Raw genomic sequence first — 22,272 nt, 5'->3', positions numbered from 1 at the left:
GATCTTATTTATTCTCTATGTTTGGTTAGGTCAGGGTGTGACTCGGGTGGGAATATCTATGTTTTCTATTTCTTTGTTTTTGAGCCGAGTGTGGTTCCCAATCAGAGGCAGCTGTCTATCGTTGTCTCTGATTGGGAATAATACTTAGGCAGCCTGTTTTACACATGAGTTTTGTGGGAGGTTATTTTCTGTTTAGCGTCTGTGCCTGACGGAACAGTGCGTTTTCGCCTTTTGTTATTTTGTTTGAGTGTTTCTTGAAAATAATGAACACTTATCACGCTGCGTTTTGGTCCCCTTCTCATTCTAACGACGAGCGTGACAGAACCTCTCACCAAAAACGGACCAAGCAGCGTGGCCAGGATAGTTGGACATGGGAAGAGATCCTGGACGGCAAAGGACCCTGAACGCGGGTTGAGGAATATCGCTGTCCAAGGGAGGCAGCAAAGGAGGAACGGCGACGCTACGAGGAATTAACACGGTAACAACGGAAGCCCGAGAGGCAGCTCCCCCAAAAAAATGTAAGGGGGGGGGGGGCACACGGGGAGATTGGCGGAGTCAGGGTTGAGACCTGAGCCAACTCCCCGTGCTTTCCATGGGGAGCATGTGACCAGTCAGGCACTGTGTTATGCGGTGATGCGCACTATATCTCCAGTGCGCATTCATAGCCCGGTGCGCTCTGTGCCTGTGCATCGCATTTGCCATGCTAGAGTGGGCATTCAGCCAGGACGGATTGTGCCGGCTCAGCGCTCCTGGTCTCCAGTACGCCTCTTCGGTCCAGGATATCCTGCGCCAGCTCTACGCACTGTGTCGCCAGTGCGCCTTCACAGCCCAGTTCGTCCTGTGCCAGCACCCCGCACTTGCCGGTCTAAAGTGAGCATCCAGCCAGGACGGGTTGTGCCAGCCCAACGCTCCAGACCTCCAGTGCGCCTCCACGGCCCAGTATATCCTGTGCCAGCTCCACGCACCCGGTCTCCTGTGATGATCCATGGCCCGGAGCCTGTAGTGATGATCCATGGCACAAAGCCTGTAGTGATGATCCATGGCACGAAGCCTCCAGTGATAATCCATGGCACGGAGCCTGTAGTGATGATCCATGGCACGAAGCCTCCAGTGATAATCCATGGCCCGGAGCCTCCAGTGACAATCCATGGCGCGGAGCCTGCGGCGACGGTCCCCGGTCCGGAGCCTCTGGCGACTGTCCCCTGTCCGGTTCCTCCGGCGACGTACTGCGGTCCGGATCCACGAAAGTGGGGGGAGCCCCAAGCGGAGGGGGGTCTCCGTCCCGCACCGGAGCCTCCACCAAGAGGAGATGCCCACCCGGACCCTCCCCTATAGGTTCAGGTTTGCGGCCGGAGTCCGCACCTTTGGGGGGGGGGGGGGGGGGGGGTACTGTCATGCCCTGACCTTAGAGATCTTATTTATTCTCTGTTTAGTTAGGTCAGGGTGTGACTCAGGTGGGAACATCTATGTTTTCTATTTCTTTGTTTTTGGTTCCCAATCAGAGGCAGCTGTCTATCGTTGTCTCTGATTGGGAATCATACTTAGGCAGCCTGTTTTCCACCTGAGTTTTGTGGGAGGTTATTTTCTGTTTAGCGTCTGTGCCTGACGGAACTGTGCATTTTCGCCTTTTGTTATTAAATAATAAATATCATGAACACTTACCACGCTGCGTTTTGGTCCCCTTCTCATTCTAACAACGAGTGTGACACCTGGAGCAAATCAGGGTTAAGTACCTTGTTCAAGGTCTGTTTTTGCTGTCTTGGCAACTCCTATGGGCAAGCCAAACAAAAGTTGTCAAGAAAGCACAAACAGATCTGTGACCAGGCTAGTTTAAGGAAGCCAGTAAGGCTGAGTTCTGTCAGGTAAGTGCTTTGGGTCACAAGGTGGGTGAGGTGAGGGTTAAGCGGGGAGTCCTCTCTACTCTCTCAAGTCTGCTGAAATAACAGGAAGTGCCCTGTCTGACAATTTGTTCTCCTTCTAGGGCATCTCTATCAAAAATACAGCATCTCTGCTGTAACGTGACATTTTCTAAGGCTTCAATTGGCTCTCAGAAGGCACCAGAAAGCGGAATGACGTCTCTGCAGTCTCTGGGCGAAAAAAAGCAGGAGTTTTTGTGAGTGGTGAGGCAGGGAACAATGACAATGGAGTACGCGTGCACGAGACGACTCCATGTTTTTCTTTCAGTCTATGAATGAATATAACGTCGCCCGGTTGGAATATTAGCGCTATTTTACGAGAAAAATAGCATAAAAATTGATTTTAAACAGCGTTTGACATGCTTCGAAGTACAGTAATGGAATATTTGGACATTTTTTTGTCACGAAATGCGCCCGCGCGTCACCGTTCGGATACTGACATGAACGCACGAACAAAACGGAGCTATTTGGATATAACTATGGATTATTTCGAACCAAAACAACATTTGTTGTTGAAGTAGAAGTCCTGGGAGTGCATTCTGACGAAGAACAGCAAAGGTAATCCAATTTTTCTAATAGTAAATCTGAGTTTGGTGAGGGCCAAACTTGGTGGGTGTCAAATTAGCTAGCCATGATGGCCGGGCTATGTACTCAGAATATTGCAAAATGTGCTTTCACCGAAAAGCTATTTTAAAATCTGACACCGCGATTGTATAAAGGAGTTCTGTATCTATAATTCTTAAAATAATTGTTATGTTTTTTGTCAGTGTTTATCGTGAGTAATTGAGTAAATTCACCGGAAGTTTGCGGTGGGTATGCTAGTTCTGAACATCACATGCTAATGTAAAAGGCTGGGTTTTGATATAAATATGAACTTGATTGAACAAAACATGCATGTATTGTATAACATAATGTCCTAGGAGTGTCATCTGATGAAGATCATCAAAGGTTAGTGCTGCATTTATCTGTGGTTTTGGTTTTTGTGACATATATGATTGCTTTGAAAATGGCTGTGTGATTTATTTTTGTCAGGGTACTCTCCTGATATAATCTAATGTTTTGCTTTCGCTGTAAAGCCTTTTTGAAATCGGACAATGTGGTTAGATAAAGGAGAGTCTTGTCTTTAAAATGGTGTAAAATAGTCATATGTTTGAGAAATTGAAGTTATAGCATTTTTGAGGTATTTGTATTTCGCGCCACGCTATACCATTGGATATTGGTGAGGTGTTCCTCTAGCAGAACGTCTGTCCCTAACAGGTTAAAGCAGAGGAGGGGGAGGGGGAAGGGGGTCAAAGACAGGGACACCATTTAAAAATATATATATATTTAACCAGGTAGGCTAGTTGAGAACAAGTTCTCATTTTCAACTGCGACCTGGCCAAGATAAAGCAAAACATAGTGGTGAAATAATTACAATTTAGCAATTAAACACTGGAGTGATAGACGTGCAGGAGATGAATGTGCAAGTAGAGATACTGGGGTGCAAAAGAGAAGAAAAAAAATAACAGTATGGGAATGAGGTAGTTGGATGGGTTATTTACAGATGGGCTATGTACAGGTGCAGTGATCTGTGAGCTGCTCTGACAGCTGGTGCATAAAGTTAGTGAGGGAGATATGAGTCTCCAGCTTCAGTGAGTTTTGCAATTCGTTCCATTCATTGGCAGCAGAGAACTGGAAGGAAAGGCGGCCAAAGGATGAATTGGCTTTGGGGGTGACCAGTGAAATCTACCTGCTGGAGCGCGTGCTACGGGTGGGTGCTGCTATGGTGACCAGTGAGCTGAAATAAGGTGGGGCTTTACCTAGCAAAGACTTATAGATGACCTGGAGCCAGTGGGTTTGGCGACAAATATGAAGCGAGGGCCAGCCAACGAGAGCATACAGGTCACAGTGGTGGGTAGTATATGGGGCTTTGGAGACAAAACGGATGGCACTGTGATAGATTGCATCCAATTTGCTGAGTAGAGTGTTTGAGGCTATTTTGTAAATGACATCACCGAAGTCAAGGATCGGTAGGACAGTCAGTTTTATGAGGGTATGTTTGGCAGCATGAGTGAAGGATGCTTTGTTGCGAAATAGGAAGCCGATTCTAGATTTCATTTTGGATTGGAGATGCTTAATGCGAGTCTGGAAGGAGAGTTTACAGTATAACCAGACACCTAGGTATTTGTAGATGTCCACATATTCGAAGTCAGAACCGTCCAGAGTAGTGATGCTGGACGGGCGGCAGGTGCTGGTAGTGATCGTTTGAAGAACATGCATTTAGTTTTACTTGTGTTTAAGAGCAGTTGGAGGCCTCGGAAGGAGAGTTGTATGGCATTGAAGCTCGTCTGGAGGTTAGTTAACACAGTGTCCAAAGAAGAGCCAAAAGTATACAGAATGGTGTCATCTGCGTAGAGGTGGACCAGAGAATCACCAGCAGCAAGAGTGACATCATTGATGTATACAGAGAAAAGAGTTGACCCGAGAATTGAACCCTGTGGCACCCCCATAGAGACTGCCAGAGGTCTGGACAACAGGCCCTCCGATTTGACACACTGAACTCTGTCTGAGAAGTAGTTGGTGAACCAGGCGAGACAGTAATTTGAGAAACCAAGGCTGTTGAGTCTGCCGATAAGAATGTGGTGATTGACAGAGTCGAAAGCCTTGGCCAGGTCTATGAATAAAGCTGCACAGTATTGTCTCTTATCGATGGAGGTTATGATATCGTTTAGGACCTTAACCATACATGATGAGGAAAGAGTTATGAAAAATGTGCTTTTCCAAGTTCCATTACAGAAAAATAAAGTTGTTCTATTATATTCTATTGTATTGACTGGTATGCTTATTGGTACACTTAAAACCTAATGGGGTATTTGGTGGTAGTTGTATTATTTCTGGCACTGGATGCTTCATACTAAGAATAAAAACAAGAGGCTTGATATTTCCTGTGCAATATGTTCTGTCCACGTTGTCAGTGAACCATGTCTTTAACTAAACTGAGTGTAAACCGAACTAAGGCAACAGTACACACCTTGCAGTGTTAAACTAACAGACTCTACCAAGATAAATGCAATGGGGGCATGGCGACAGGCTAGTTTATGTGACGAAACACAAGAGCTGCCGGAGAGAGAGAGATGAAGGGACTGGGAGTCAACAGTGTTGCATGTAGGAGGAATGCGAGCCTCACAATTCACAGTTTCAGCCTAACCACACACTTTTCCATTAGCAGACCAAAACAGAAGCAGCCCATTGTCCAATCTCAGATCCTTTAAATGGAACCAATGATATGGGGACTAAGGTCACCATGACACCAAACACATAAAGGACTCTCAGCAATCTGTTTAACAGATGCCCTTTGAACGCATTCATATTTTAAAACATAAGACAAGAAAAGGATGAAAGAGTGTAGAGACTGACCTGATTTGCATAAATGAAAAGGCCTATTCACATGTTAAATGCTGCCTGGCAAATAGAAAGCATTGTGGCAGATGATCAAAGGACTCTTGAGTCGATCACAGGCCATGATCTATCAATATTATCATGTCATCTAGTCCATCACAGGCCATGTTTTAATGATATTAGGTTACGACCTACCTAATGATGATGTGCTTTATTTGTCCTGTCATCTCAAGGTCTCAGTGATGACACATATTTCTCTCTCTCCCTCTGTCTCCCCCTCCCTCTCCCTCATGCCCACTTCCGGCCCACTGCCTCCCTAAGTGTCTGTGTGTTTGAAAGATGAAAGGAGGACAGATGAGTCATAGACTATGAGAACAGAGCGAGAGAGAGTGAGAGTGAGAGAGAGAGAGAGAGAGAGAGAGAGAGAGAGAGAGACAAAAAGAGAGAGAGGGGAGAAAGAACCAAGTCACCGGTTCACTGTAGCATTTGGATGCAAATAAACCAACAAAACAGATACCCTTATGAGCACACAGAAATATACCTGGTACTTTCACCCCAGATCCCTCGCCCACCAACCCCTGGTTTCATCCATCATCTCTGTGATGTGTATGATTTAGTGGAACCATCAAATCCCCACAGAGAGACAGAGACAGAGAGAGAGAGAGAGAGAGAGAGAGAGCTCTGAACCATAGCTGCATTAGAGGCTTGTTAAACAGGCTGACCACTATTGACGTGTTCGTTTTTCTCAAAGCTCAACTTTGGCGGAGATGAAAACAACGCAATAGTCTTGGCCAATGATCTAGTAAAACCCCCTCACACACTTTCAACACTAGCCAGGCTGTATAGGTGCATAAGGCCATTCCCTCTCCTTTATGGCAACGTCATCAATAAAACTGCACAACAACCCCAATTTAGGTAATCATCTGCAGCAGTTGTTCTGGGCCTGTACTCACGAAGCATTTCAGAAGTGCTGATCTAGGATCAGCCCCCCCCCCCCCCCCCCCCCGTCTATGTAATCTTATTCATGATCTAAAAGGAGAAACTGATGCTATATCAAATCAGGCTTTATTTGTCACATACGTCGAATACAACGAGTGTAGACTTTACCGTAAAATGCTTACTTACAAGCCCTTAACCAACAGTGCAGTTCAAGAAGAAGAAAATATTTACCAAGTAGACTAAAATAAAAAGTAATAATAAAAGTAACACAATAAGAATAACAATAACGAGGCTATATACAGGGGGCACCGGTCAGTGTGCGGGGGCACAGGCTAGTTGAGGTAATCTGTACATGTAGGTGGGGGCGAAGTGACTATGCATAGGTAACAAACAAACAGTGAGCGTACAAAAGGGGGGGGGGGGGGGGGGGGGGGGGTCAATGTAAAATGTCCTGTGGCGATTTTATGAATTGTTCAGAAGTCTTATGGCTTGGGGGTAGAAGCTGTTGAGGAGCCTTTTGGTCCTAGACTTGGCGCTCCGGTACCGCTTGCTGTGCGGTAGCAGAGAAAACAGTCTATAACTTGGGTGACTGGAGTCTCTGACAATTTTATGGGCTTTCCTCTGACACCGCCTATTGTATAGTTCCTGGATGGCAGGAAGCTTGGCCCCAGTGATGTACTGGGCCGTACGCACTACCTTCTGTAGCGTCTTACTGTCAGATGCCGAGCAGTCGCCATACCAAGCGGTGATGCAACCGGTCAGGATGCTCTCGATGGTGCAGCTGTAGAACCTTTTGAGGATCTGGGGACCCATGTCAAATCTTTTCAGTCTCCTGAGGGGGAAAAGGTTTTGTCGTGCCCTCTTCATGACTGTCTTGGTATGTTTGGACCATGATAGTTTGTTGGTGATGTGGACACCAAGGAACTTGAAACTCTCGACCCGCTCCACTACAGCTCCGTCGATGTTAATGGGTGCCTGTTCGGCCCGCCTTTTCTTTTCAGCACTCCTACTCTGTGATTCTTTGTGAATGTGGCCCTGATTTCGTTTGCGTTGACCCTCATGGGGGAACTGATCATGTCAAATGTAAGTGGAAACTCATACAATTAATCTGCTCAATGTGATTGGATTAGAAACCCCCATCACTTCATCCCATCCTCGCCCACAGAATATCCATTTGATCTGAACATTCTATCACACCATTCTATTGTAACCCCCAATGAAAGAACTTATGGTATTGTTCTAAAGAGCACTATTGAAGTGTTGGACCGTTCCAACCAACGTGATTGAATTAAAACTACACAGACACATAAAGTCATCTTTGTCTCACAGTAGTGAAATAGAAACACATTTTGTTGCTGAATTAAATAAGCATAATAAGTAGGATTGCTTAGAACACACTTAATACTTGTCAGACCTTCCAAGCCCAAGTGATATCCATTCACATGTCTCACTTGCTGAGTGAGACTGCAATAGTATGATATAGAAAAAATGTCATAAAAACAAATGTTGCTAAATGTCACAATGAAACAAGCATTTAAAGCAACATAAACCAAGCATTCATTGAAGCAAAAAAACCTTCCATCATTTTCATATGTACAATACTTGTGTAATAACACAAGTATAATACATATAATTATGGCATCCTTTTTGGGGTTTCTTATTCATTGTAGTAAAAACGGTCTACAACATAAAATATATTTTAGCACCTTGAATAGTGTTATACTGTATAAATCCAACCATTTGTCTTCATTTCCCAACCCCCTATATTGAAAAAAACAGGATATGTAACACAGAGCATTATGGGTATTGTAGTGCATCATGCTACACAGCCTTACCAGGTTCTCTGCAGAGGTAGGAGTAGAAGCCTTCAGACTTGAGCATGATGAGCAGGGAGCCCCAGCCCAGCAGCACAGCAGAAAACAGCAGGTTCTCTATGACTGCAGTCACAGCCATCCACCAGCGCCTGGAGAAGGCTGTGGCCAGGGAGGGTGCCATCTTCACAGGTAGAAGAGATGCACAACGGGAACGTAGAACAAAGGAGGGCTGGTGGCCTGGAAGATAAGGTTGATACATGGTAAGGGCCAGGCCTAAGAGTGTGAAGAGACACATTTAGTAGTTGTTTGACATGAGTTGTTGAGGGATACTTCAGAGGTAGCCTATACATAAGGGGGATATACCTACACAAGGATGCAAAACATGAATTTCCATTGCAAATAACAGAACATTACGTCAATTATGGTATGTGTACAGTAGAAGACGAAGCTATCCGTCTTTAAGTCACTGGGCATCCCTCGTCTTTGTCCTGTAGGATAATAATTTTTCACTATTACAAAACAGCTGAGCTCTTACAGGAGCGTGCCTGGACCACAAAACCCCTCCTACTAATGTCCCAAAACCCCGCCCTAGCTCCTTCTGATTGGCAGGTCGTTTTCTGGACCTCTACCATTGGCTGCATATTAACAAAGCTACCAAGAATGACTCCACGTGAGGGCAAGTTCCAGCCGGTTCGAACCAGTGCGGCGCGAGATTCTCAGCGAGGACATCTCCTTTTTTGTTCCCATCGCCATCTTCATCCGACGTAAATACATGCCTATGGGCTAATAATGGAACGTTATATATAATGAGGATCATTTGCCTCTACTATGCCTATGTATCACGAAATGTAGCCTAAAAAGTGTTTACATTTTTTTCAAATTCATTCACAAATAATTGTATGACCAGCGATGAACAACAAACCTTTTATTCATTAACACAAACCCACACTGGCCAATTAACTATTAGACATGCATGGCATTTTATATTAGTCTATGAGGTCGTATTATTTTCTCCTGATTTCACTGTAATTTTATTTTCACTGCATATTTGCTTATGTGTGTTCGTTATTTTATCGATATGTGTGAAGGTCAGGTCCTCGGTACTATGGACAACGTGTATTAAGCCTATATTTTCATTCGCCTTGTCCTTATGGGATTCTTAAACAATAACAGTATGGTGCGGGAAATGAGCAGCTCTGTAAACTGGTCTGAACTGGACTGAAATCATCAGCGGTCTCAATGCGCCTCAGCCTCCTCCTGCACCCCCACCCCAATCTCTTTCTCATGAAGCTCAGCTGTTCAGTATCGTAAACACAGCACGCCGCGCATATGAATAGTCTCACCATACGCACCAAAGCTGCAATTAGCCTACAGCTTCCATGCAATTCCAAAAATCTCTCTGTCCTTTATTGGTGCTGTTTTGGTAGCAACGACATTTAATGGTTTCACTATTAACATGCAGAACATTTCCCCGCAATGTTAATGTTATTATTAAAAGAGGAATACATGGACGCACAAGTAAGACAGTATTACCTAATATGGCTGTACTTCGTTGCAAAGAGCAAATTTCTCTATGGACATTAAAAATATATATTTTTTACTATTATATTCTATTATTCCATTCTAAACTCGTAAACTCAATCTGCAGAGAAGCAAATAAAATGATAACATGACACTGTGAAAACGTCGACATTTAAATACATTTTATAAGTTATCTGCATGCTGTTATTTCCCTATAATAATTGTAACATTTCGAGACGGTGTATAGTCTACTCAAGCAAAACACTATAAACAAAAACATAATTGGGATGGTCATCCCCTCTAAAATCATGTTGACTACACATCATATAACAGTAAAGTTGCTATAGGGAAAACTAACACCACTGCAATCAACAATAAACACATAATGTGACATCCAATTCATTGTGTAATTGACTCATACTTTCCTTGATCGCCTATACACACACTATCATCTTAAGATAAGTTTCCATTGAAACATTGTTGCATGTTTTGTCTAGGATAATCAGTCTACATCATTTCAGGGTCGGCTACGAAGATATGACAGAATAAAAACAATGTTGCTTTTCTGCACACTCAGTGTAACATAGCTTATATCTTTTTTTTCAGTGATCAATTCTCAATAAATGCAAAAGTAGAGAGTTTACAGATTCCTCCCCGTAGAATAACAGTAGCGCATCCCTGAAGTGCAGTACCATACCTGAGTGTCTGGAACCACGAACAAGGTCGCCTGCCTCTCCACTGACTGGACTCTGTCTTTGACTTAAAATCTGTAGTTGTTATTCTCAAAAAACAAATAACAGCTATATACTGTAGACTTTAGACTATACTCAATCTTTTGTTTCTTTGCATCAACATCTCTCTTCAGCGCAGATTCCTGCTTTTATTTTCGCACCGAAAGCTGCACAAACAAGCCCGGGTCTCCATTGGCCAGGTCCTGAGCTAGAGACGAGCGCAAACCAATCAGAGAGCTCTTAAATGATTAAATTAAATAATTAATTGGTGACAACAGCCAGCTAATGTTTTGACACAAAGACAGGGTGGGGTGGGGTGGGGTGTTATCGTAAATACGATGAACTTAAATAGGGGGGGTTATGACAAATACGATTAACTTGAATAAGGACCGGTGCACTCATTATTTATTTTCAATTACATTTTGAGGTTTGTACATCGCCTAGTCTATTTATAGATAAAACAAAAACAGTAGTAGTTGTTTAATGTTTTTTTTTTTTTTTTTGACAAACTTTTTCCAAAGTGCATAACAAGGGTAATATGAGTTTCTAACTTAACAGGTGAGAAAATCTAGAATTAGATGTGTAGTAATAGTAGCACTGTCCCTCATTAAATAAAATCAAAGAGTGGGCATGAAAAAAAATGACCTTATTATTCAGGTAACGTGACATATTGGGAAACAAAGGATAATGCCATGTCCCTATGGACCAGACTAGGAAGGATGCAAACAAAAACACTGCAAAAATGTGTATATTGAGGGGGACATCTTGTGGTAGAATAAAGAAATACTCTCAACTTCGTTTTTTCACCCTCAACTTCATACATTTCAACATTAATTTTAGGTAGTGAAATTTAGTTGTGTACCAACTAATTATTGTTAACCATTAATGCCCAGCTTTGTTAGAGAGGAAACATGATCATTTCATTTGCACATAGTAGACTATGACCCTAGCCTTCCAGTAGGTAATGTGTATGCAGGTATATTGCTCTCTGCTGGCAATCCATGGAAGTGTTGTTTAAACGTTTAAGCTCTTTACTTGGAGGCATTTCTGACACACAAGAATGCAAACTATTGAAAAACCGTGTAAACCTATTGCAGACGATTTCATTGACCAATGGCTATATTCATTGACCTACTAAAACCTGACAACCAAATGTAAACTCTTAGTTGATTGAACAAAAATAAGAATGAAATACTAATAACATCTTTGATACCACGTATATGTGCAAAAGTACCATACGACACAGATTATAAACTATATCATCCACCAATGATAAAGTACTTGGAGTCTTATCATCAGCAACAGGAAAGGCAGATGAAATCAGATGCACACTTTGATGTCCAGATGAGAGGTGCCCCTGGCGAACTCCTTCAGCTTCCTGACTCCCTCCTTCGACAACTTGTTGTCAAACATCCTGAGCAAAGAGACAAAGTCACAATGAAATGTCAACATATGTAAAAGACTATCTTGTTCAAATAGCAGGAAATTGAGCAGATAACAGTATCAATGCGGAGTAAGCTAAATTACAAATGTTAAGGTTGCAGACGCATACCTCTAGATTAGAATTGGAATGCCTCAATGTTTTATAAGAAATGTATTAATTACAGCATTTACAGTACATGGTGTGTCACTGTGTGTGTGTGTGTACTGCTCACCAGAGATATTCCAGAGTGGTATTCTCAGTCAGTGCTTCCAGGAGGAGTTCTGCTCCCTTATCAGTAATCTGGTTGTCACGGAGCCTGAGCAACACAAAAACAAGTCTGTTGCTAACATTGATTTCTTTGACAAAAAGCCTATGGTCGAGGGTCAATCCAAGACAGATTAACAACCTAGGTACAGCAATAGTGCACATCTGTGTTTGTTTGAACCAAGGCCTTATTCTTGTAAATACCTAGTGTGAACTGACATGAGAATATGAGAGAACTTGACCACAGATGTGTAACTAGGCTGTTTTTAACCGCAAAGTATGATATCTTTCATAGCAGTGCTTTCTCATCTTCACCTGATATCTTTAAGTGTATGATTGGTCCGCAGTAGATCCGCCAGACAGCCCGCTCCCACATCGCCAATGTGATTGATGGCCATCCTTAAACCATGGAATGATTGCAGACAATGATTGGTGAGAGACTGCTTTATAATGAGTTTTATTGACTACCTGTAGCCTATCAGAGCATTGATATCCTGTGTTACCTGAGGTCGACCACTGTGTGGTTGTCTTTCAGTCCTTCTGTAAGCACCTTGAGTCCCTTACAACCCAGTCCTGTTCCCACCACCCTGGAACCAGAACAATTACACAGGGTCGTGTTCATTAGGGCATGCCATGGAAAACATTTCAAACCGCTTTGCAACAGAAAATGATTTTTTTTTGTTTTTTTATTGTGCCATGTAGTCTATGTAGTCCTTCCAAGGTGGTGATGTCATTTAACCCATCCAACTATTCTCTCTGCATCAATTAGCCCTTATACTGTACTCACCACAGTCTCTCGACACGGCAGTCTGGGCTCTGCATGGCACAGGCTAACACAACTGCCCCCTCTGGACCCAGTGGATTCTGCCCTAGCCTTTATGAGGAAAGAATACAGGAGATAAATTCACAGGGTTTTCATTCTCATGTATCAAGAAACAAATACAGTTGGGAAAAAAAAGATAACTTCCTTTTTTGTGTTTGGAATAAGCATGATTTAAGGTGTTACACGTCTTAGCCCACCTGAGGGTGCTGAAGAGAGGGAGTACAGGCAGCAGTCTGCGCAGGCCCTCTGCGTCCAGCCCCTGGGCCTCCAGATTCAGATCCTGCAGGTCTGGGATCAGCTGCAGCAGGAAGGCCAGCTCGCTCCAGTCCCTCTTGGCTGGGCCAGACTGGTCTGGGACCTGTTTTTGGGCCAGGACCTGCAGCCAGCCTTGTAGACGCTGGGCCAGGCCTGGGTCCTGGGCCTCGTACAGGCAGTGGCACACGTTGACCTGCCTCTCTGGACTCAGTCTGCCATATTGGAGCTGGGAGTGGAGCAGGCTCAGAAGAAAGGGAGGGGTGGGAGGAGGAGGAGAAGAGGGAAGGGACAGAGAGGAGGAGGGAGATGGGAGTATTTGTGATCTGCCTCGGAATAGTCCATCCAGGATGACACGGGTTTGAGGTACCAATAAGCCAGATACAAATCTACCCAAGGAGATAAATGCAAAATAATGTACAATTAATGGAGGGAGAAAAATAAATTAACAAAGAGACATTTTCTGAACGTTAATATGGGATGAAGTGAATGAGAAAACACAACACTACTTTTGCCTATGTATTTGTAGATATATATATTTGTATGTACACATTATTTGACCTACCTGCAGAAGAGGTCCATGTGACCAGACTGATGGTGTCCACCCCAGGAGAAAGCCTTCTTGACATATCTGCGCAGGAGCCGTCTGGGCCTCAGCAGCTTATTAGCAGTGGAGGTTAACACTTTGTGCAGGGCGACTGGAAACAGGGCTACACCAACGGCTGACTTGAGCCCTGAGAACGGGTCTGAGCCGGAGAGGGCCTGCAGGACATAGTACAGAGCAGCCAGGAACTCCTGTACACTAGTGTGGATGAAATGGAAGCTCCTCTGGCAGGTGAGCGAGGCCCGGTCCTCTCGGAGGATCTCCACCAGGAAGGTCTTGGACAGCCCACTGCAGTCCAGGGAGAAAGAGCTCAGATCAGCCTGGTCAAAGAGGAAACGTCGCTCCAGCAGGCCCTTGAAGGCAAGGGCTCCCAGGTTTCTCAGCGTGGGCTGCATCTCCCGTAGGACCCGCGGGGCCTCCTGAAGACACTGAGGGCTGCAGCCTTCCTGACTGTGGCCCTCTCCGTGGAACACCAGGATGGACTTGAGAAAGCAACAGTAGATCTCTGTGATGGTGATGGGCTTGACATGGCCGCTCATTAACATCACCCTGGGAACAGTGGAGGAGAAGGTTGAAGGTGTTGGAGTGGCTTCTTCAGCCCTGTTGTTGGAGGCGGAGCTATCACTGGAGCCTGCTGGCGTTGTCCTAGCTGTATTGGGCAGAGTGGTGGTGGTGACTTGGCTAAGGCAGCAGGGGGCTCTATCACAAAGGGCAGTGGAGACGATCCAGCAGAAGGCTGGTATACGACACATGAGCTGGAGGGGCTGGTAGGAGGAAACGTAGCCCCACACGGCAGATGCCACCAGGGGAGAGTTGCAGCTCTGCTCAAAGTAGTGCCTCTGCTGGTCTTTAGAGAAGCCCAGGATGCTGTAGAGCTGGGTCACCAGCAGGGGAGGGACCTTGGAGACGGCGTGGGGCCGCGATGTGACCAGGATGGAGATACCGGGGAGGAGGTGACCCTTGATCAAGTTCACCACCATCTCTCCCATGCCCAGCTTCCGCTCTGGGTCCGAGCACTTGGGGCTCCGCTCAAATTCCAGGGGGAAGCGGAACTCATCGAGCCCGTCCAAGATGAGTAGGATCCGGCCAGGTTGGGAGTCAATGACCCAGGGCAGAACAGGTTTGAGGTGGCTGTAGTGCACCAGGAGAAGCTCCTGCAGGCTCTGAGGCTCACTGAGCAGATTGAGCTCTCTGAAGGATAGGGACAGGACTATCTTCTGGGATCCAGAGTCCTTTGCCCATTCATGAACCAACCGTCTCACCACCGTGGTCTTCCCACTGCCAGCCACCCCCGAGAGCAGACTCACGTCCTCTGCTGGAACAGACAGCAGACTCTGGCAGACATCTTGAAAGGTACAGACCTGGTCCTGGCTCCGGAAGGCGTCACCCACCATGGCTACCTCGTGCTGGTGGTACTGCAGGGGAACAGTGTAGCCCACGCACCTGGACAATGTGATATCTGTAAAGGAACAAGACTCATCACTACTCTCTGAACTACTACACCTAATTGTCCTGATACTAAGGTAATCAACGGGACTGTGCTGCCTGCCTAATATGTCCTTGTGTTTCGTCAAGTGCTCCTGCATGTTGGTTGGACCAGAGCCACTGCTGCTGGGTCCAGAGCCCTCAGGTGGGATAGCTGCCACCATAGACTCAGACTCCTTGTTGGCTCTCTGTGACTGTAGAACATGAAAGAAGGCTCGACAGGCTTCCTCTCCACGCCCGTGTAACACATCCAGCAGATTCCTCATGGAGTCCCTCACCCCCAGGCGACCTCCCCCTCTCACCAGGCTGAGGTCCTCCTCAGTAAGAGCCCCTACCTGGTAAAGAAGCTCCTGGAGGTGGGTGACATTTTGGCTCCAGCTCTCCACCAGTTGCACACGACGCTCCTGTAGTGCTATAGTGCATGGCCCCACCGCCATTGTGGGGACTGGGGAGACTCACTCTTGCGGTGACTGGTTTAACAGAATATATTTGTCTATTGTCCACTTATTCAATAACACACAAGACTCACAAGCAAAGTGGTTTGAATATGGCAGTGGTTTTAATAAGTGGGTGAAGGTCTTCTTTCCCTTTCCTTTCCATAAATTGAGGAATTGTTTTCAGCATAAAGTGGCACAATACAGATCCACATGGCCTAAAACAGGAAATATCATTAAGAAATTCAATTATTATGACTTCAAAACTTGATGTAAGCCTAAAAATAATCATGTGACATTGTAGCTTAAGCTATAAAACAAACTTGTCAACTATAAATGTTGCTGTATGTTATTCTATTCTAATTATTAAGTCAACATAAATAGAAAATAAATAGCATAAATATATTTGTTTATGTGATATTGGGCTTCCCAAAACAAAGCAAGATTCCATAATAACCTACGATGCCACTAAGATCACAAGAACTTAACATGTGTAATTACATGATTATTACAAAACAAAGCATGGCATCAGTGACATTAAGGCAGCACAAAGTGTAAAATGAATGTAAAAATATGTAATGTAAAATATACAAATAAAGAGTCCAAATATAAATATAGAACGATTACTAAAAAGCAACTTACCCCTCCCTTTTGAAAGTGAAACTAACAAGCAAAGACTTGAAAACTTCCCCAAATGATGAACCACTGATATGAACCACTGAGCTAGCTAGCCTATAAGTGAACATTGATTGACTGCCGATGCCACATTTTTAAATAACAGTTCAAAAATATTATTAAAGCCTGGTGTGTTGTTTTTTTATACACCGATAAAGCAGAGAGACTATTCAAACTCATGACTAGAAATGATGTCAACTTCCTCATCAAATCAGAGGATTGCATCACTTCGTACAGTCCCTTGAGATCAAAATCCCATTTCAACATGTTGCAAGATGGTACGTTTCAGCTGTTCTGGCTTGGTACTATAAAGACTGCACAGTAAAAATCAGAGTAGGCCTAACTTTACTTGCATAATCTAGTTAGGGTACATTTCTGATGTGCCAGAAAAGGCTGCATATTCTGTCCAGAGTTTGGATTTAATCAAAACATTGAACTCCTGATTAGGTTTCTATCAAATACACTTAAAGGGATAGTTCCCCCAAATTAGAAAATGACATAAGTTTCCTTACCCTGTAAGCAGTCTCGGGACAACGTATGACAGCAAGCCATGCTTTGGTTGTGTACCTGGTCACTGTTTAAAAAAATGGAACTTTTTAGCATTTGAGGCACAACCCAATGCAAGTAACTGGTACCCATATTAGCAAAACTAACTCATGGATTGCTGTTATACCTTGTCCATTGACTGCTTACACGGTAAAGAAACCAATATGTCATTTTGTAATTTGGATGAACTACCCCATTTAAAATGCACCAAATTATCAAGGAAATACGTTTGTAATGAAGGACCCAGACAGAATCAATAAGTTTATTTTGACATTTTAGTAATTCATCTTTAGTGTGTTGGTCTAATTCTACATGTTTGTGCATACAGTAATTCAGGACTGAACTTGTGTATTGTAAATGATTAAACATGGGGAGACAGGCTTTACAGAGAATCTATGACATTTTAAAGGAGGAATCAGATTTTTGGGTGTATATATACACTTTTTTTACTCTGGAATAAGTGACATCGTCAAGGAGGTATTTGTCACTGAATTTCATACAAAATTGGTTGTATTTCTATTAAACTCAAGGCACATTAGCAACAAAGTTTTTGAAGAAGACAAAATGCATGTTACACTTCTACAAATCCTCACTTGGCTCAAATTTCTTATTAGTGCACAGAACACAATAGTCTGGTCACAGATCTGTTTGTGCCGTCTGGCATTGGAATTGGCAAGCGAGCGCAAACAGATCTGGGACCAGGCTAACCAAACACATCTCCAACCAGGAAAATAACACTTTAATTGACATATAATCATTCAACAGACAATTAACAGACATTGCATCCACTATTGCTTCTTTGTCTAGTGTCAGTGCTGTGGCACACCTTTATTTAGGCATATTGCACCTGTCTTACCGCTCATTCATTGGGTTGTCAGCTGGACACAGTTCAGAGGCTGGGTCATAGAGGGAGGAGGATGGGAGGGGCACTCGAGAGGCAATGCAAAGAAGAAGCAGCACAGAAACGTGAAGAGCGAAACGTAGCTCAGAAAGTCACAGCTGGGGAGAGGTGCGTAGATTCAATCTATGAACTGTAGTGTCACTCACGTGGGTCATACCAATAGACCTCTGGTTTGTTACAAAGATTGATAAGTGTTCCTAAGGATGTTACCATTGATCCATGTGCTTTCTGTGAAGAACACCCTTGGCTATGAGTATAACCTATGATGTAGGTATTAAACACCAGGAAAATACTTAACTGCACTTGAATGCTGTGCCTAGGGCCTCATCGCTCTTGAAGACCTGGGTTTGGAAGTGCCAATCAAAACAATAACCGCATGTTGAGAGGGCTAGGCTGTATTTTGTTGAGACACCAGTATCAGCTTGGCTGTATTATAGCCTAACACTGTGAAAATGCTATATCAAATCTGTAGTGCATTCGTCTTTAGCATTGTCCCTGTCACAAAGCTAGCACAAAAATCCTCATCAGGAAAGTAAAATGGTAAATGTGGTAAAATAAGTAATGGATGTTGTTCTGACTACTACTATATCCTGATGAGCTGCTACACATAACCAGAGTGTGGAAATGGCAGCCTGGGAACCTGACACAATGGAAAGCAAATGGATCATAACATGTTTCCAAAAACCTTTTACTCTACGGGTTTAACTTGGGAGTGAAACGTGTGTGTCTGAAGTATTTTTCGTAGGCCATCCTGAGCGTATACGAGACATATCTGTCTCTAACAACAGTGGACTCAACGTCATCCCCAAAGTGTCATTGTTTAATTGGTGTATCGACATAAATAATCCATTAACAATAACTTAGTAAAGGAGAAAGGCACAATCATTGGGAACAAACAAGCGATAAATGGAAAGACAAAACGGTTTTCTATTCTCCCCCCCCATTTTCATTCTCACACCTTTTTCCTAATTTCTTTCTCACTTTCTTTATCTCTTATATATTGTAAAGGCCATTCACTATGGTGTTTCCATTATAAATCTATTATAAAATCTCATTTCAACATTCTGCTCACCAAAATGCTTTGGTTTCCACTTTCATTTGGGCTACATGACATCTACATCAAAGAACGATTTAGTGATCTATGGCACAGACCAAATTCTGACCACATTCTGGACAGTATGCTCTGGGTCAAAGGTCACACACCCACATGACTTCTCTGTTGATATCCTTCGGTTTCAAAAACCTCAAGAGTATTGCGTCCGAGTCTAAACAAGTTTGAAAAAAATAAACTATTCTTATGAACTTCTCTACCAGATTCCCTGCTCCTCGATAGTTTATAACAAACCTAGCCTACATACCATCAGCCATGTACTGCATCTCAACTTTAACAAAAGCTTCTTCCCCAAACAGTTAACAGAGCAGTATCAGAGAGGGTGTAAAGTCTACACTGCTGAACAGAGAAAATATTGTGAAAAAAGAATGACAGAAAGAAAAAGCAAAGGAGACCCTTGATTGCTTGGTCATGTTCCCAAATTAAGCAAGACAGGCATAAGTAGTGCAGGCAAAAATGCACCAAAACATTGTTATTCCTTGGCTTCATATATAAAATCGTGATATTCAAATAACAAGTATTAATCCCAAAAATATATAAACATAAATATCAATTAGTTTCGCTGGACTTTTTCTTAGTTGGAAGCACATGCCGTTCATGTAGCGAGAGCTGGCATTTGATTGGCTTAGGCAGAGCCTGGTCTGCGGTTGTGATTGGTGAATGGGAGCGTATTCTAGGAAGGACTTCCTTGGCGTGGTCAGATGATCAGTCATGGCTATCATCTTGAGTTCAGTCGAGGGGCAGTCTAAAACAGTTCAGGGAAGACATCAGAGGTAACCCTTACAAAGACGTTACCTTAACCACCCAAGCAATCAATCAATGATTGATTGGTTATCTTTACAATGTAAACATGCAGAACAAATGGTCTCTACCTGAGATAAACTGTACATTGATTTTCATTGTAGGTGTAACAGGGGGCGTTAACAAAACAATCATGTCCTACACTGTTGTATACTTCCCACAACAACAACCAGCTTAAAAAGTAAAGTACAGTTAGCTTATATAAATACTAGTGCAGGACTCCAACAATGAATCAATCAACTCCAATCATGCAGTATTGATGTTCCAACCTACTGTCTTAGTCCTGTAGGGGAGGACTGATGCTTTATATCCCTCCGTTATTCCGACTCACCACTGAGAGGTGGCCATTCTTCGCCTTGGCAACCAGCAGCTCAGAGCCAGAGGTGAAGTCTATGATCCCTTCTTTACCTTGGCCCATGGTGAAAGTTATACTGGGAGAGAGAGAGAGAGAGAGGAAGAGATGAGCTGCAGTTCATTTACAGCCCCCCCCCCCCAAAAAAAAACGATAATTAAATGAAACTAATCAGATTGCAGATGGTGATGTATCACTGGTGTCTATGAATTCAGGTCCTGACAACTGATGGTAGTATTCCACGTAAGCCCCTTTAACCCCTTGACGAACCCGTGCGTCATGAGCGTGTTATATATTTATATTAATAAAATCTGAACCGGAAATGTTAGGAACGTACAGCTGTTTTTAAATGAAAGCTGACATTCCGCTGATTAACACGGTATATGGCTTATCTAGTTCCAGGTATCTGTGTCAGGGCAACAACTCACCTTCCCTGGTTGATGTTGATGCTGTTGACCTTGTCAGCACAGATGGCCACTTTGGTCAGGGTCTCGATGATGTGGTCACTCTGTAGCACCACATCTCCCTACAGACCAGAGGAGGCAGGAGAGGAGTTACAGAGATACAGCTTCACTACTAGCCGGTCCCAGGTCGATTTGTGTTTGGCGTGACAATGTCGATATGTGTTGGCAAGACAGCACAAACAGATCTGGGATCAGGCTACTTCACATAACATCGGTTAAGTATGTAATAACCAGTGTGTAATGGGGTTATGACCATGTTATGACTGTGTAAGATAGAGCTGAGGTCAGCCTCACCTTCTGTTTTTTGTCTTCAGTGGGCACATGCAGTACGAAGACGCCATCACTGAGCGAGCTGACTGAAATGCCTGAGGACAAGACAGACCGGGAAGAGAAATAAATGGTCAATGGGAGAACTATGAGCATCACTCAGACCAATTCAGTACGGCCTCTGTAAGGACCCCAGAAAACAACTCCCTTTCAATTCAAGAAGTAAACAAAAATGTCATTTGAAATGCTATTGACCCCCCAAGCATCCTCTCCCCATGACCCTGTGACCGCTGACCTTTGAGGGCGGCGTAGTCGATGCGCTGCTTGAGCTTGGCCTCCTCTACGATGACGGCACTGTTGGAGGTGAGCAGCAGCTGCCTTGGTCGCGCCTTGTAGCCCTTCCTGTCGTACTTGGTCACTGGGACTGCATACTGAGGAGTGGGAAGGGGACATTATTAGTGGGGGTTGTAATATATCTTGAAGGATTTTGTATTTTATTGGACGGAGGAAAGACAGTGTGTCAAAGGCAGTGGGCTGGATTCAAACATTTGAGCTGTAGTCTGCGGCACTAAATAGGCTAGACCAGCCATGATCAGAGTTAAGAATCAATAACACATTAATATACTGTATTGACTATATATTAAGACAAATATCCAACCTTACATAAATCCCAAGTAGAGAATTGAATGGCCATATTAACACGCTAGTACTGTACTGACCTTCATCTTCTCACTGCCAAGTGACTGCAACACCTTGGGGTTAATCTCCTCTCCATCTGAGGAGAGAGAGGCACAGGAAGAACGTTAGGTGTGTGTGTGTGTGTGTGTGTGTGTGTGTGTGTGTGTGTGTGGGGCATGAATGCGCGCGCGCGTGTCTGTGTTAATCAAGGCACTTACTGAGTCGTGTGCCCACAAAGAGCTTTGGGACACTTTGGGGGTAGTTGTCCTTCTTGTTTTTGAAGATCTCACTGGCCACCATTTTCTGCTCCAACTTCATTGACAGACAGTGAGAGAACGGACAAACATAGTTTGGAGAAAAGTTGTATTGGTGAAGTAGGAGAAGACCACTCCACATTGACAGTCTTTAAAGTTCTGAACTCTGCGGATTGATGAAGAGCTATGAATACATTTGAAAGATATCAAATGTACTACTATACTATCGTATCCTGTTTACCTGGTGTTTCCACTCTGGGTTGATCCTCTTGCAGTAGCTCCACACCATGTTCTGCATGTACAGTTTACGTAGCTGTTCCGACGCCTATTGGACGGAGAATGACTTGTCACGTACCATTTTAACTACTCAAACATGTCATCAAGAAAAATGCCTTAATTCAGACCATTTCAAATGTAGCCTACAGCAGTGGTTCCCAAACTGTTGGGCGCGAGGGGTCGGCGGGGTCCCCCCCCCCCCAAAATAAAATATTTATATCAGTCCTGCTTTCAACTTACTCTTTAAAGTTATAAGGTGCAATTTAGAAATTGGGTAGTGCACCATCGGTTTTCCTCTTGTCAGTCATTACATACAAGTTATAAATGGCTCTCTAAGGTAAGAAATACCCAGATCAACTAGCC

General features: G+C 43.8%; 3 protein-coding genes across 7 annotated transcripts in view; all 3 read right to left on the bottom strand.

The window, feature by feature from the left end:
• LOC106580788 (large neutral amino acids transporter small subunit 4) overlaps window positions 1–10,466 on the bottom strand; it is a 30,644-nt gene extending 20,178 nt beyond the window's left edge. For both annotated transcript variants that reach the window (XM_014162202.3, XM_014162203.3), the window contains exons 1-2: window positions 10,266–10,466; window positions 8,069–8,284 (exon numbers count right to left, since the gene is read on the bottom strand). In XM_014162202.3, coding sequence (XP_014017677.1) covers window positions 8,069–8,228 — 160 coding nt within the window. In that variant the 5' untranslated portion in view covers window positions 8,229–8,284; window positions 10,266–10,466. The remainder of the gene's footprint in view (window positions 1–8,068; window positions 8,285–10,265) is intronic.
• Window positions 10,467–10,677: 211 nt separating this feature from the next.
• On the bottom strand, window positions 10,678–16,929 carry LOC106580787 (protein NLRC3). The gene is made up of 8 exons (XM_045703596.2): window positions 16,227–16,929; window positions 13,627–15,802; window positions 13,007–13,450; window positions 12,774–12,860; window positions 12,490–12,573; window positions 12,302–12,385; window positions 11,955–12,038; window positions 10,678–11,713 (listed from the first exon to the last, which is right to left on the bottom strand). Exons 2-8 carry the CDS (start codon window positions 15,585–15,587, stop codon window positions 11,620–11,622), a joined length of 2,838 nt encoding a protein of 945 aa, XP_045559552.1. The 5' UTR covers window positions 15,588–15,802; window positions 16,227–16,929; the 3' UTR covers window positions 10,678–11,619.
• A 124-nt stretch (window positions 16,930–17,053) lies between these two features.
• LOC106580786 (unconventional myosin-Ic) overlaps window positions 17,054–22,272 on the bottom strand; it is a 77,977-nt gene continuing 72,758 nt past the window's right edge. For 3 of the 4 annotated variants that reach the window (XM_014162196.3, XM_014162199.3, XM_014162198.3), the window contains exons 25-32: window positions 21,875–21,958; window positions 21,598–21,691; window positions 21,421–21,476; window positions 20,997–21,132; window positions 20,729–20,799; window positions 20,399–20,496; window positions 19,892–20,049; window positions 17,054–19,562 (exon numbers count right to left, since the gene is read on the bottom strand). In XM_014162196.3, the coding sequence (XP_014017671.1) occupies window positions 19,923–20,049; window positions 20,399–20,496; window positions 20,729–20,799; window positions 20,997–21,132; window positions 21,421–21,476; window positions 21,598–21,691; window positions 21,875–21,958 (666 nt within the window). In that variant the 3' untranslated portion in view covers window positions 17,054–19,562; window positions 19,892–19,922. The remainder of the gene's footprint in view (window positions 19,563–19,891; window positions 20,050–20,398; window positions 20,497–20,728; window positions 20,800–20,996; window positions 21,133–21,420; window positions 21,477–21,597; window positions 21,692–21,874; window positions 21,959–22,272) is intronic. The other variant, XM_014162197.3, reaches the window with a different exon arrangement.

The sequence above is a fragment of the Salmo salar genome, chromosome 20, assembly GCF_965601325.2.
Source record: "Salmo salar chromosome 20, fSalSal1, whole genome shotgun sequence".
NCBI lineage: Eukaryota > Metazoa > Chordata > Actinopteri > Salmoniformes > Salmonidae > Salmo > Salmo salar.
Note: the sequence above shows the minus strand (reverse complement) of the source record. Positions and strands in the feature narration are given on the sequence as shown.